The following is a 14,795-nucleotide window of genomic DNA, read 5'->3' on the forward strand; positions in this document are numbered from 1 at the left end:
TGTTATCCATACCGGAAAACTATTCGAAAAAGTGGAACTATTTTGACCCTAGTCTATGTAAAATGATGTGAAAATTGCCAAGTTCTCAATAGTTTTTTAGTTATGATTTTTTTAATTCGACCTACTTTTGCTATTATTTGCAAATTTCTGTAATAGCGGGTTTACAGAACATTTTAATCGCAATTAAAATTTAATTCGAGATTGTATTAACACTTGTCAATACATTTTAAATGGCAACTTAACTCTAATAAGTGTAATCTTGAATTAAATTTTAATTTTGCTTTCTGTAAACCGACCACTAGAGTTATTTAATTTACAATTGTTGAAAACTTTTTTATGCAAACTGTTTTAATAACTACGTTCCTACATGTACCTACCTACACGTGAAACGTATTTGCATTAACTCGTTGAATACAAATCTAATCCAATTCGAGATATAATCGAATGAGGAGGTGAAACAATTTGAAACCTTACAATTGTATTTATTGAATTATCTACCTTTATTATTTTGCATGAATAAGTGCATTAAGTAAGTAAACTTGCAAACGTAAATAATTGGAATGTATTAATCTAAATTGTAACGGCACTGACTTGATACTTCATTTAGGTGTGTGTATATCATGCATCGGTAGTTCTGCATGGTGGTTTAAAACCTTAAAATAGAAACGGAGACAGTTCGGCGTTGAACTTCAAGTGAGGTAGTTCGCTGGTTTTTAAAATAGAACACATGCGCGAATAAAGTGGCAAATTTTTAAGTGCTTTATTTAACAGAGTACTTAAGTGTTAAATGTTTTTTAGTGCAATTGTAACATGGATAAGATTTTTACTTTATTGTTATGTTTCTGTTTATGTAAGTACCTACTTATTATTTATAACTGTTACACAAATTTACTGCAACAATTCCAAACGCCGAAATTTTCTTTTTAACTTAAATGCGTCTTCATGTGTTTATAACTTTTAGAACATATCAAGGCGAATTTTATCGCTTTATTTTAATCGACCTGCTTCTGAAGTTATTATTATAAAGTCTATTTTTATGCTCTAGATGTTACGTGTATTTTAAATTTTGCACGATTTACACACAGGTACTGTCGATTTAGAAAATAATATTAGACATTTTCCGTTGGCACGTGCTATTGGTTTGTAACGTGCGTTAACCGGAAGGTGTTCGATTCACCCTTCCTGGCACGTACAAAGGGTCAGGTTTTCTAGAATGAAAATAGACGCAACAGATGGTTTCAAAACCAGCGATGCAAAACAATTAAATTTCATACCTATACATATTTCTGTGTATCTACTTGCATAACCTGAAGATATTATTGTATAAATATAAAAAAAATCCGAATATAGATTAAAATAAACGTGACATTTTTTGTAATAAATAATACGACAAAAAGCCCTGTCAGAGCTTAATAAATACAAACAAGATTTAGATGGTTTTATATTACATGTAATAAAATATGAATCTAGTGTAGTAATTTAATTGGATAATAACTGGCCAGTCACCCGCATAAACATTGCTAATAGTTTCATTGAATCATGTTGTGTATTTGATAAACATTGAAATGATCAGCTCTAAAAAAATTACATGGTGTCGCCTATAGATTTATCGCACTTCTAATAAGAAATAATCTTGATTTCAAACAATGTAATTTTGCCGGAAATTGCAAAATTCATTCAACTCATCCTTGATTACAATTTACGCATGATGAACTTTTTAAACATGCATGGATCTTCTTTAGTTTCGCTGATGTTAAATAATTTTCAAAATTGTCTTTAACTGTACCCGCATACAACTTCCGGGGATTAATGAGTTATGAATGAGGGATATACATACTTAATATTATTGTTGAAAAATATTTGATTTTACGCTCTGTAGCAAAATTCTAGCCTGGTTGACCACCAATGACCATATACCATATATTATTAACGCCGGAAGTCAACACAGACTTAACGGAAATGGAGTAGCATATGCGTTTTTAACGGATAAAATTACTATTCACAACGTTATCCACTAGTCTGTTGTAGTCAAGAATATTTTTTTATATGAAAAGAAATTCGCGAAAATATTTACAATGTGAAACTCAATTACATAATTAACATCTGTTTGACTTTGATAAATTTTTCCCCCAATTTCTATTAAAACAATAACTTGAAAGCCGCAATGGATTTTTAATGGTTATGACTTCGTTTCAATAAAATACTCGCACATTTTAAAATAGAATTCGAATCATTTCCGATATTAGACCGCTTGCTAAAAACCTGGCATATTACCAGTAGGTAACCTAAATTTTTATGTATTTAACAATATTTTTTTGCAAAGCGTATAAAATGCATTTTTTGTGTTTTCAGGTTCTGCAAAAATTAAAATAAATAAATTGGACGTTCCTTCTGCAATACTTTACGGTAGTCAAGATGATGTAGTATTGGATTGTGATTTTACTTCTGGAGATCATACCGTTACTGAAATTAAGTGGTTTCTTGATGGAGACAAACAAATTTACCAATGGTTACCAAAAACTAACGTACCAGCTCAGGCTTTGGGTAAATTCAAAGATCACATAGACCTCAGTTATCGTGCTACAAACGATAGAGATACAATGTACCGAGCGTTGCATTTAACTGATTTATCTCCGGAATTTTCTGGAAATTATACTTGTAAAGTTAGCGGTCCTGAGAGTGAGGACGAAGTCACGAAAACAATGATCATTTATGGTAAGTAATGGAAATGCCATGTTAAAAAGTTTTTACAAGTGCTTGCATTTTTATTTCAATGACTTCAAACGGTTTTTAATTACGAACAGAGAATTGGCGGGCCAGTTGTAATTAACGAAGATGACTTTTTTTGAGCAGATTAATATAATAATTTTTAAATGAAGAATAATTTGTTAAATTGGTATCAAAACTGTTTTCTCTTTGCTTCTTTGCTATCTTGTGGCAATCATGGCACGTGCCACTTCGTTACCCATGGCTAGTTCACTACAAAGAAATTGTTTTTTACATTATGTTTCTTTACTTTCTTGATTTGGTATATTTTTACGTGCAGTTTTTTTTAGTTAAATATGATAGGTTACTATGTTTAATGTTTTTTCATTTATTGACTTTATGCTAATAACCGGGTGCTCAAAAACCAGCGCATATGAAGAAATGTTTAGTATAATAAAAGTAAGAATTGTAAAAAAAATTATAAATAACGAATTTTAAATAAATGATTTGTGGGCAACATTGTCTAACAATCGTGATATAATTTGATCAACAATATCAATGAATTATTTTTGAAACGGTTTCCTGGGAAATAATTCCCAGTGTTGACACATCTACAGATTATCAATTTTGGATAATTTTTTTTTTATTTAAAAATACTGTTGGAAAATTTAAAAATAACTATTTATCAATGTTTTTGGGAACGATTATTTATTAGTGTTAAAAACAAATAAGAAATTTAAATAAGTTTGGAGTTTAAATTTTTTTCCCTCATCTTCATATGCTTCTCAGCAACGTACCACTGAGTTGGTGCGCCAGTTTTTGAGCAAACTCTATAACAACGAAACCTAATAATAAAACACCTACTTATAGAAACTCCGGACGATGATTTAGAACTTAGAATTTCACAAGAAGATTCTGAAATCAAATGCAGTTCGGAGGGGCTTTTTCCTCAACCTAATATGACTTTGTACATCATGAATTAGTGAGTTTTTCTGCTTGTGAAAATATGGTGTAGTACAACAATAATTATTGTATAATAAAGCTGAAAATTTGTAGTAACATGACTGAAATATTAGACCAAGAAAATGATGAATTGATCGACCGTGGTGATGACGGTCTTTTTAATGTTTCGACAGTTCTCGTTTACAACCCCGAAGAATTAACTGAGACTTTTTATTACATATGCGAACTTTCTATACCTGGAACTCCTTTCATTATAAATGAAACTATGATACATTTTCAGGGTAATTATTATTTGTGTCTTGCTTACATAACAATTGCTTCTCGAGTGTTGCTCAATTTTAATTTGTGAATTCAAAATTACGCTGATGCTTTCAAAACTCTATTATGGCTTATACTATTAAAACCACTAATTTTTCTACATAGACAACAACGAGATACAAGTCCAAGAAGATTTCAATTTATTTAATTCAACCAACTCGACGGATAGTACTTTTGAGGAATCGAAAGGTCGGTGCTTATACTGAAATGCAGTTTGCTTGTTTTGTCCTTTATCTTATTATTCTAATGAAACGAGAAATTTATAAACATTTTTAAAATGGTTTCCATTGGGGTCTTTGATTTGTTGGACGAAGTGACGTGTGCTTTAAATATTTCTTAATGTTTCATGTTTTAAATTTTCAACTACTCAAAACTGAATTAATCGTCAAACAGTATAAGACACTACTACAAATCAGGGTAAGATACTAGTAGTGAAAAAGTTTAAACTAATTAGCTTTAATTAGCTAATAGTAGATTTCATTTTATAAACGAATTTTTTGAATAATATGTAATCTATCTTTTGTATAGCATCTTTACAATACACCAATACGTTGCAGAACGATTTCCTGCTCATTATACATATTTGTTGCCAAGGTAAGCAACATTAAGCATGTTACCTCTAGCTATCCATTGTGTGCTTTTTAAACATTTTTCAAAATAATTCACTTTTGGGTAGTTTTGTATGAAACAAATTTGCAAAATATTGGCTGTTTAAATCAATACCGCAAGTTATTTATACAGAAATTGAGACACAAATAGAAGAAGAATATGATTTTAATACAACTACAGCTGAATCTGCTACTAATGCTACGGTTGCTGATGATGATGGTGATGATGATGAAAGCACACGACAAGAAATAAATGGTGATAAATTGTGTGCAATTGAATTTATCAAGTAACTTGTTTTGGCTTTTTAAATGGTTGTAACTACTAACAATATATCCATTATACTTTTAACAAGTTGAAGTTTTGTTTTTTTGCATGAATAAATATATTTTTTGAGCAAAGGTTTTAAAGTGTGTTACACAAAACATCTGTTTGCGGTTTAACTAATTTTAAATGTTTGTTTTTGTTTCAGAAAGCTCATCCTTCAGGCATCTTTCAAGTTTGATTACTTCGTTCTTAACCACTGCATTATTGCTTAGTCAGTTGTATTTTTAATAGGTTAACTGTAAAATAAATGTGATAACAAACCAAAAATATATTAAATTGTAAAAAATATTGTAAATTGTAAATAGTTACAGTGATAGGTAGCTAGGTATTTATAACCTTATGAGCTCTTATTTTACTACTACCAGAAGTTAAAGAAATTACTAATTAATATTACTGAATCTTATTATTTATCTTTTGTAAAAGCTAGTCACAAAAATAAAATATTTTTTCACATCAAGAATTACTTTATTTTTATGTAACAACAACTTTAGTAGGTACTTTTTTACTTAGCTTGATAACTTTATTAAAACTGTGTGGTTACTATTTTTTTAAAGTTGGCTCCAATTAAAGTTAAAAAGTTTCCTATACAGGCTGGCCCAGCTTAGCCTTCCGTCTTCTAGCCGTAGCTAAGTTATTAGTAAAGTTGGACTTTTGATATTTTGTAGTTTTTATTTATACTCTAGGACTTATTTCAGGAAAATACATACTAATTGGGCATTTGAAAATTGGAAAAAAAACATCCACCCCCTATGCACAGACTTCATAGAAAGCAGTTTTCAAAGTAACTATTTTAGAGTAAGCGTGGGACAATCTGTATAATTAAAAAAAATCATGAAATACGTCCTAGAGTATAAAAAACGTCTACAAAATACCAAAAGTCCAACTTTACTAATAGCTGAGCTGGGCCACCCTATATAGTAGACCCGAAAAAATTATCCTATAGGTAAAACTAAAATTTCTTATTTTTGTTTATTTATTTACATACACAACCTAAGTATTCACAAGATTATTCATGAGTTGAATTAAAATTAAATATTTGATATAAATAAATATAATAGATAATAATGAAACTTAACAGTAAAAATGGCAGATGACATGACACTTGAATTATAGTTAAACAAAATGTAGCGCTTATGGAGAACCCTGAGGAACATCCTAAATACGGTAGGTAACCAAAAGCAATAAAACCTTCCCTAAAATGAAGTGACTTATTAGTTTTAAAATGCCTTTATGTCTGGCATTTGAAAATATCACTAATGAAAATATTTTCTCATCATTATGGTTTCTCCCTGGTAATCGGGTTTCCGTGTTCGTCGATTTCTTGCGAAGGCCTTAGAGGTGGCATGAAACCGTATTCCAATCTTAGATTTGAGTTAAAATTCGAGCGTGGATTTCTAAATTTTGTGGGACCCTCATCGTCTTGTAATCTTGGTGGCAAAAGACCAATATAGTCATCTGCTTGTATGGTGTAATACGAATTTGTATTGCTGCTGTAACTGCTGTGTTGATCGCAGTTGTGTGGTGGCAAATAACCGTTATTATTGTTGTTTGGTACTTGCACGAATAAAGGCTGATTTTGTTGTCGATAATTGTTCAGATTTCTAAGAGTCACTGAAATTTTCTGAGACGATTGTGTCTGTTGTGGTGGTTTTAAAATTGGGGGCAAAGCTTTTGATAGTTGTAAAGTGTAAATTTGGGCAACGGGTACTGGAACTTGCACTTGCACGGGTCTGTCTATAAATTGTGGTACAGGTTTCTCAACTATACGATCAACTGGAACTGAAACTTTTTTTTCGACAATTTTTTCTACGGGAACTGGAACACGCACTTCCACTGGATATGGTTGTTTTACAATTTTTTCAACGACCCGATCAACTGGATATGGTACAGGTGTTGCTACTGGAACTTGTACAGGATATGGTCTGTCAATAAATCTTGTTACTTCAACAGGTACATGTTTTTCCACAATTTTTTCAACTGGATACGGTTGAGGCACGTGAACTTTTTTTTCGACAATTTTTTCAACGGTCACAGGAATATGCTTTTCGATTGGTACTCTTATTTCCACAGGAACCGGATATGGTGTTTGAATGTACTTTGTAACTTGAACGGGTTTCTCGACAATTTTCGTTTGAATAACTGGTACCGTTACAACTTTCACCTGATGATTGCCTTGCGCTTGTTGCTGATCGACAAAGTTTTCTTTTATCGACACTTGCGGAAGTTGTTGTTGTTGTTGCAAATTATTCTGATTTAAAGTTGGCTGTCCAGGCAATGCTAGAAGCGTTTTACCCAATTCGATGTTTTCAACTGCTATCCCTTCTAAATTTCCAGACTGACTTTGTGTGTCTCCTTCAACAGCACTTGATCCATATTCGTATTTACCTAAATAATATGGAAGGCTTTTTTGAATTTCAACAACATAATTTTCTTTTCGAGCAGTGGATTCAATTTTCTGGCTGCTTTCGGAATCTTGGTTACAATCCGTGTTTTTAATGTTTGTAAGTTGAATTCCTGCTGTGATGGGCGCCAAAAAATTGGTACTAACTGGTCGAGGAGTGACCAAAAGTGTTGACGGTTCTGTTACACCAAAAGATTTTGTCGATATTGTTTCAATAGTACTGGATGTTGTTGAAAATACATTTTCTTTGACTTGTTCTAAATCATCTGCAACTACAATCGGTTCTTGCAGTAAACTTGCACTCTCGAAAGGTGAATTAACAGTACTACTTTCAACACTTGTTTCCACGCTTTGATCGATTGCACTGTTAATATTTAAAACATCTTGTCCCGACACGAGATTTTTTGTAGTTTCAATAAGTCTGCCTGAAGTTTGCTGCAACTGTCTGTTAATGTTATTTGGTGGTCTTCGGCCTAAAAGATTATGCTGAGAACCAAAACCACCCAAGTTTGAATGAGACTGCTGATAATTTCCACCAAATACTAAATTATCTTGAATTTGTTTATCATTTTCTTTTGGAAGACTTTGTGCTTGAGGTACGGGTATTTGCTGATGTGAAATACCTTCTCGAATTTGTATTTCTTCAATTTGGGGCTCAGATTTCGGTTGATTAAAATTGGACTGTTGAAAGGAAATTTCTTGTTGTGTTAGTACGTGATTCAACTGAGGTTGTTCTTGAAGTTGTGCTTGCCGATTACTTATTGCTTCAACTGTAATCGAGTCGTCTACAGGTGTTTGTTGCGGTTGTTCTGATATCTGTTGTTGTTGTTGTTGTTCTGATATCTGTTGTTGTTGTTGTTGTTCTGATATCTGTTGTTGTTGTTGTTGTTGCTCATCTAGTAAAATGTGTTGTGGGCGTTCGACTATAATTTGCTGATTTTGAGGTTGATGTTCTACGACAATTTGTTGGGGTTGCTCGTTCACAACTTCTTGGGGCTGTTGTACTTCAACTAATGTCTGATGGTTTTGTTGTGCAACAACTAATTGAGGCTGTCCTGCTTGTTTTCCATCTCTGTTGTTAATTTTGCTGTTGATAATATCTGTTACGTGTTGTTTAGCAGGTAGAGAGTTTGGAGTAAACTTAAAAAAAAACAAATTATTGTGGTATTGGTGGAAAATGGTTACCTACTTTATTTGACGCTAAAGCTTTAACAGCTTCGACACCTAGCAATAACTGTGTTTTTGTACGACTGTGTGGTCCCACATTACTATATTCAATAAAGGGATGATAACCCCAATCATCAGCATAGTACTGAACGTTTTGAGAAGAATCACTGTTTTGTACATAGTATCTGTAATAATGATATTTGCTTAATAAGCATTTTTAATTACCCAATATTTTATTAACCTTCCAAGTGCATAAATTCCATCTCTAGTTTCTAGTTTACCATGAGATGAGCCTTTCTCATCTTGAATGTTGTATCCATATTCGTATTTTGGAGGATTCTAAAAACAAATACGAATGAATTATTATTATAATAATTATGGTAATTAATTATAACAGTTAATCACCTTCATTAAGGTGATTAATTATTCATCGCTTACTGTTACTGTCCATTTGAAAAAAAAGAGTTATTCAACTTTTTACGTTAAGGCACACCTATACATTACCTGTGTGTTTCAAGCAAAAGTCGACTATGGCTAGGGCATTTAATAGGTAGGTATCGCTACCGTTGAGATGGAAACGATACTTTTTTATGATAAAAATATAGATTTCCATTTAAAATAAGAAAGTTAATAACGACCTCCGGAAGTGGTGCCATCTTGAAAATATTTTCATTGTGCAAAACTCAACGGATTATGAGTATTATGACTGAGTACCAACTTTCAGATAAATATCTTATTAGAACTTTCAATTCTTTTAGTGTGGAGTTTAGACGGAACAGCCTGTATTTAATAATTATTTGACATTAGTTTGTACTTACTTTTGCTGCTGAATCTTCATTCTTTATATAGCCAGGAGGTGCCTCAGCATTGACATGCAGTAACATTAATATCAAAATTGTAGAAGAAATCTGCAACAAAATAATTGTTACAAAAAATCTTGTTTGTATTAAATGAATATTTTAAGTTTACCGAGTTTATTCGCCAATAGTTTGAGGCATATAAAAAATCATTAGGTTAATAGTGAAATGATTTTCACTTTTAACAATGTTGCGTATTAGATACACAAAGACGTTTTAACTTGTCTACTAGTTAATAAACTAGCATCGTTATTGTCTCTTTGTATATTTTTCATACCGTTCACTCATCGAAAGTTTTACAAACTTCACTTTTAATTTTATTACATTCCTACTTTGGATGACTATACACATACAATCGTTGGTTCTCAGTGCTACTTTATTGAAACTAGGTTAAGTGAACCAAAGCACACTTTTTATACACCATTAACACTAAAAGTAAACTTCAACAATCGAAAAAAATCATTTTCTGAATCAGAATGTAGCTTGTTGTTAGCTTTAATTAAATTACTTTAATAAAAAAAGTATTTGATCTTGAGATGTTGATGAATTAACTCACTAGCGATTACTTATTAGTTATTCTAATCTTTTGACGAGTAGGTAGAAATGAATAACTTGTTGGACATTTTTTTCAGAAAAAAAAGAGTTCTATTTTGACGTTCTCATTTTACTTACAGAGTAACAGTTTATTACTAAAGAAAAGTTTTTTCACTACCATGCCGGATGTAGGAAATATAAAAATAAAAGAAAATTAATTTAAAATTGAGTGAAGATGTAACTAAATTACTTTCTTAGCCGTGAATTCCAACTGTAGGTATACCTAACTCTATGGCTGATAACAATTAAGTTTTTTATGTTAAGATTTACCTGCATTAAAAAATAAACTTTCACATGTTACCTATAAGATTCTATTAATTTATCATAAATTAGTTTGATGTAAAATGACAACTAAATCGCGATGTGATTCTCAAATGAAAGTATTTCCATTGGCCTACAAATAGAATCATTAACACATTAAATGAATATAAATACACGGAAAAGGTAAATCCTAATTTGCTGTAACTCTACTAACTCATAATTTATGTTAAATCATTACCACTTTAATTATTAAACAAAGACACTTAAATTGTATTAGATTTTACATCATTAATGTTGAAATTTAATTTTGAACTTGAACTTGAACATTTTGCTTGGCAGTGCTGTTTTACGAAAATTGTGTTGTAGATGCTTTTGATTAACACAATAAATATTTATTTATTACAAGTAAATCAAGCATAGTGATTTACCTAGTTCCACCTACCAGTATAAAAGAATGTGTTAAATTATAATCTAGATAGTTTCGACTAAGATGTACGAGAATATTTTTGTGAGATAGAGAAAGTTGAGGTTTATAACATACAATGTATTAAAACTTGAAATCTAGCAACGACCTTCACCCTGAACTTTTACTTTTAAAGGTGAACTAATTAAGAAACTAGTAAACCATTTTACAAAAAAGGCAAATTTGTGCAATAAGTATTAAATGTCATCAAGAAACAGCCACCTTGTTGTTTTTGAGACCGATATTTTAAGGTGATAGTTGTTAAACTTTGTTGATGCATAATTGGGGCAAATATCAAGAAATACCAGAACACTTAATTGTTGTTACTCTTTAATTAAAATCAATTTTATTATTACATTAAATAAGGCAATTAAAATTTGTACGAGTAGGTAGGTATTTGCATTTTTATCTAAAAATTTTTATCAGAAACAACCTTTATTTTTGAACACTTTTTGTATTTTATAAAATTTTTGTATCGGCCTTGGTTTTGGAATAATAAAATAATAATTTATGTAAAAGTGTCAACATTTTGGACGTTCGTCAATTATTTTTATTGGTTTTAAAAATTTATTTAATTATTTAATTATTACTTTACTTATTATAATTGTAAGTGATAATTTTTCTACAATGACATATTGATTTTAAAAAATTGTCATGGGCAGAAATCGAACAATTTTTAGAAATTTACAATTTTGTGAAAAAATGTCTTTTTTGGTTTAATTTATTAACTAATCACATTATTGTTATCTAGCGTACACGTACATAAAGGAACTAAAGCCAAAAATAATTAAAATCTAATTATAATAGATGGACGAACTTGTTGAAAAGGAACACTATTCAGCTAACGTATAACAAAAATATGTGTCGATTGGTGAATACTTTACAAACAAGAAAAAACAAAAGCAGTAGTATGAAAACATATAGTTTTTGGTAGCAAATTACTTTTACCAAATTTCATTGAAATCGATCATTTCATTAAAAGTTATTAAAGAAAATCGAAATAGTTATTTATTAACGAGTTTGGGAGGGCAATTTCCCACATGAGCACGTTGTTTGCTACACGAGCACTGCGAGTGCTGTATGAAGTGCGAATGTAGGAAATTGCTTTCCAAACAAAGTGGGTACAATATTTTTTGTAACGAATCTCTCAAAAAATTAAAAATTAATATTTTTTTATAATTTAGTGTTTTTTGCTAATGGGTTAGTAATAGAACAAACAATCAAAAATTTAATAAGAACTGTCACTTATCGTAAAAAATAACCGGATCTTAGTTCGAATGAGTTTCATTCTGAATTAATTTTTAATTTCGCCTTCTGTAAACCGACCCTTAAAATCTATGGTATAATATTGCTCATATTTTTAATTCGGATTGATTTTTATATTGATGATTTATAGTATTTTAGTAAATTTATTTTTTTAAGTTATCTATGGATTAATTTTTTATTTTTTCGAGTGTGTTAGTGTACATATTACCAACCTGTGCCGGCAGCAGCATTTCTTGAAAGTTCACCTCACCCAATAAAGAACTATCACTAACTATGATACTGTTGGAAACCAAGACTTTAGCAGCTGGAGAGAGATGTGTAGTATGCTCTTCACGACTGATCTCTTTTAGAAATGTATCAGAATTTCATCTGATTCCTTACACAAGTCCTTTCACCTGCCCTGCCCATGTTTTAAACAAGTAATTGCACGCAATACAGGGTTTAACCTGAACCGTATATCAATTTGATAACACGAACAAACTTGTTTTTTTGACATTTATGCAAAAATGTTATTTTTGGACGGACAATCGTTTTCTTGATTGCTTGCTTGCTCTCATATCGCACACGCTTCCTAATTTGTGCTTTTTGATAGTTTCAACTTATACTTGATCCTTACATAATTCAAATTTTATAACATTTTTATAAGACTTTTCTTATTGGTAATGCACTTTTATTTATTTATTTCTATATCTAGTGTATGTGCAATTAAAACAGAAATTGGTGTCAAACGAATTGTATCAATCTTAGCCTAATTACAAATATTTTAAAAAGGTTGAGTACCATTGTTAAAATAAAAAAAGTTATAAACAAGTAGGTAACTGATAAATTCCTTTTCGATTTCATAGACCTTCAACTCGAATTTGATGTCCTTCAAAAGTGAAATGAGACGAAAAAGAGTGAGATGAGCGTGCGTTCGTAAACAAGTGCGAATGGAAAGCAATGATGTGTGTTATCGTGAGCGTCTGTACTAGATTATTTATTTGTAATATCTGCATTTTACCCAAAAGATAAGTCAACATTAGGTATATTTTCTAAAAAAAAATATCATTGTTGTTATTAAAAAAATTTAGAATTTTTAAGTTACTAGAAGTGAGCCAGCACGTTTACACTACACCTCTGGTTTATTGCCGCACCCTTCTTAACTTTCTTTCGGAAGATAGCTTGCGGCTCGACCTTGTCACTTTTTTTTATCTTAGGACCACTTACTGTTAATCGTTAAAGTTATAAAGGAAATTTTATTTTTATTTATATAAGTTAGTTGAAGTTTAAAAATAAATAATTAAATATTAAATATTTGCAGTCTTGCTGCGATTAATTCTTCTTACTTTAAAACTTTCTCTAGATAATGCAAGATGAGACTGCTAAAAGAATTTTTTATCTAATTTTTAGCTCCTAACCTAAGAATTATTCAGAGTTGCTATTAAATACTTAAATTTCTCTCTATACATGTGAAACTTTATTAATCAAGTAATTAATATTAACTAAAATTTAAATAATAATATTTTTATTTCAGTATTCGAAATTTTATTGATTCTAAACTATTGGGATGGACACAAAAATGTTTTGTGCCTAATAGAACATCTTCAAGTCATTCAAGTCGGTTAAAAATGTGATCATACAGAGTGACTTTTTTGCTTTTTAAAGTAGGTATTGCCATGCCGTTTTAATAGATCAACTTAAAGTACACAAACTAAAAAGATTTTTATTATACACAGCCTGTTGTATATAAGGTGGTAAACAAAAGTTATATATTTTTAAATGGAACACCTTATTTATTTTTGCATAGTTATGAAAAAGGTTATAAATGATACTTAACTGTTAATGTTTTTAGAAAGACAATTTAAAGGTTTTTTAGATGCAAAAATAAATAATTAGGTATTTTAAAATTTTGAAGTTATTCAGTTTGCAACAAACATCTTTATTTTTTATCTTCTTGATTGCAGTAAGGTAATAACAGTAATACACCTATACTTTAAGTTTGAATTTTCTTCTTTAAAGTGGTGAAAGTTTTTTTTTGAGTTTCTTAGTTTTTACAATACAAGTTAGATTAAAATTATCAGTATTAAAAGCTACGTCCAAAAATGCAGTAAAATTAATGTGTTCATTTTGAAAAAAACATAACATTAGTGTTATTAATAATAATAATAATCCTTAATAATAAATTTATGGAGCTTTTTTTCGGATTGTTGGGACAGCTTGTATTTCATGAATAAATTTTTTTGGAGTTGCTAATGCAAAAAAATTTATTAATGCCACCTTTTTGTTGGCAACAAATTAGAAAATATGAAAAGAAATTTTGACAAACATTTTATGAAATAGCCAAAGGTTATAATGATATCATCAATTATCAAAACCCAGAAGTTGTCATCAATCTGCTCTACATATTACGCAAATGTTTAGCCAAAATAATTCTTAAGAATACGGTGCTCCTATCTATTCTACTTTCTCTACTTTTTATATCTATCAATAGTAAAGAATTGTTATGTAAATAGTTTTTGCTTCCAGCTTTTTTTTTAAATGATTGCTTTTAGGAATAGCGTATTGTTATTTATTTTTACATTAAATTGATATGTAGTTACAATTTCCAAGCATAAAACTTTTTCTATTGTATGTAACGTAACATCCTTGTTACGTTTTTGTTTCTTATTTAAAACCAATAATAAATTTGTCACTTTTTTGTAAATTTTTAGATGTGTTGGGTTGCATATCTTTTTTTAACCATTCAAAATACATTATTGAATGTAATAAAATTTCACGACGATTTTTTTAGGAAATTTCACAATTTTTTTAAATGGTTTTAAATAAAATATTTAGTTGAAACGTTTCGTTTATACACGGTGTTTCACGAACGTGTGCAAAGAATTTT

At 30.1% G+C, this 14,795-nt stretch overlaps 1 protein-coding gene across 1 annotated transcript; it reads right to left on the bottom strand.

Annotated features, from left to right (window-relative positions):
• Positions 1–5,875: 5,875 nt before the first annotated feature.
• Positions 5,876–12,298, bottom strand: LOC100142294 (alpha-protein kinase 1). Its single transcript, XM_001807009.4, has 5 exons — positions 12,142–12,298; positions 9,307–9,396; positions 8,730–8,827; positions 8,511–8,673; positions 5,876–8,461 (listed from the first exon to the last, which is right to left on the bottom strand). Exons 1-5 carry the CDS (start codon positions 12,157–12,159, stop codon positions 6,197–6,199), a joined length of 2,634 nt encoding a protein of 877 aa, XP_001807061.2. The 5' UTR covers positions 12,160–12,298; the 3' UTR covers positions 5,876–6,196.
• Positions 12,299–14,795: the final 2,497 nt, after the last annotated feature.

The sequence above is a fragment of the Tribolium castaneum genome, chromosome 1, assembly GCF_031307605.1.
Source record: "Tribolium castaneum strain GA2 chromosome 1, icTriCast1.1, whole genome shotgun sequence".
In the NCBI taxonomy this organism is placed as follows: domain Eukaryota; kingdom Metazoa; phylum Arthropoda; class Insecta; order Coleoptera; family Tenebrionidae; genus Tribolium; species Tribolium castaneum.

Bases quoted from the DNA above. Each gene is read 5' to 3' on its own strand.
- LOC100142294 (XM_001807009.4), bottom strand. The intron at 8,828-9,306 runs GTAAGTACAAAC...ATTTGTTTTTAG, and splicing joins ATGAAGATTCAGCAGCAAAA to AATCCTCCAAAATACGAATA. The intron at 8,674-8,729 runs GTTAATAAAATA...TCATTATTACAG, and splicing joins GGAATTTATGCACTTGGAAG to ATACTATGTACAAAACAGTG.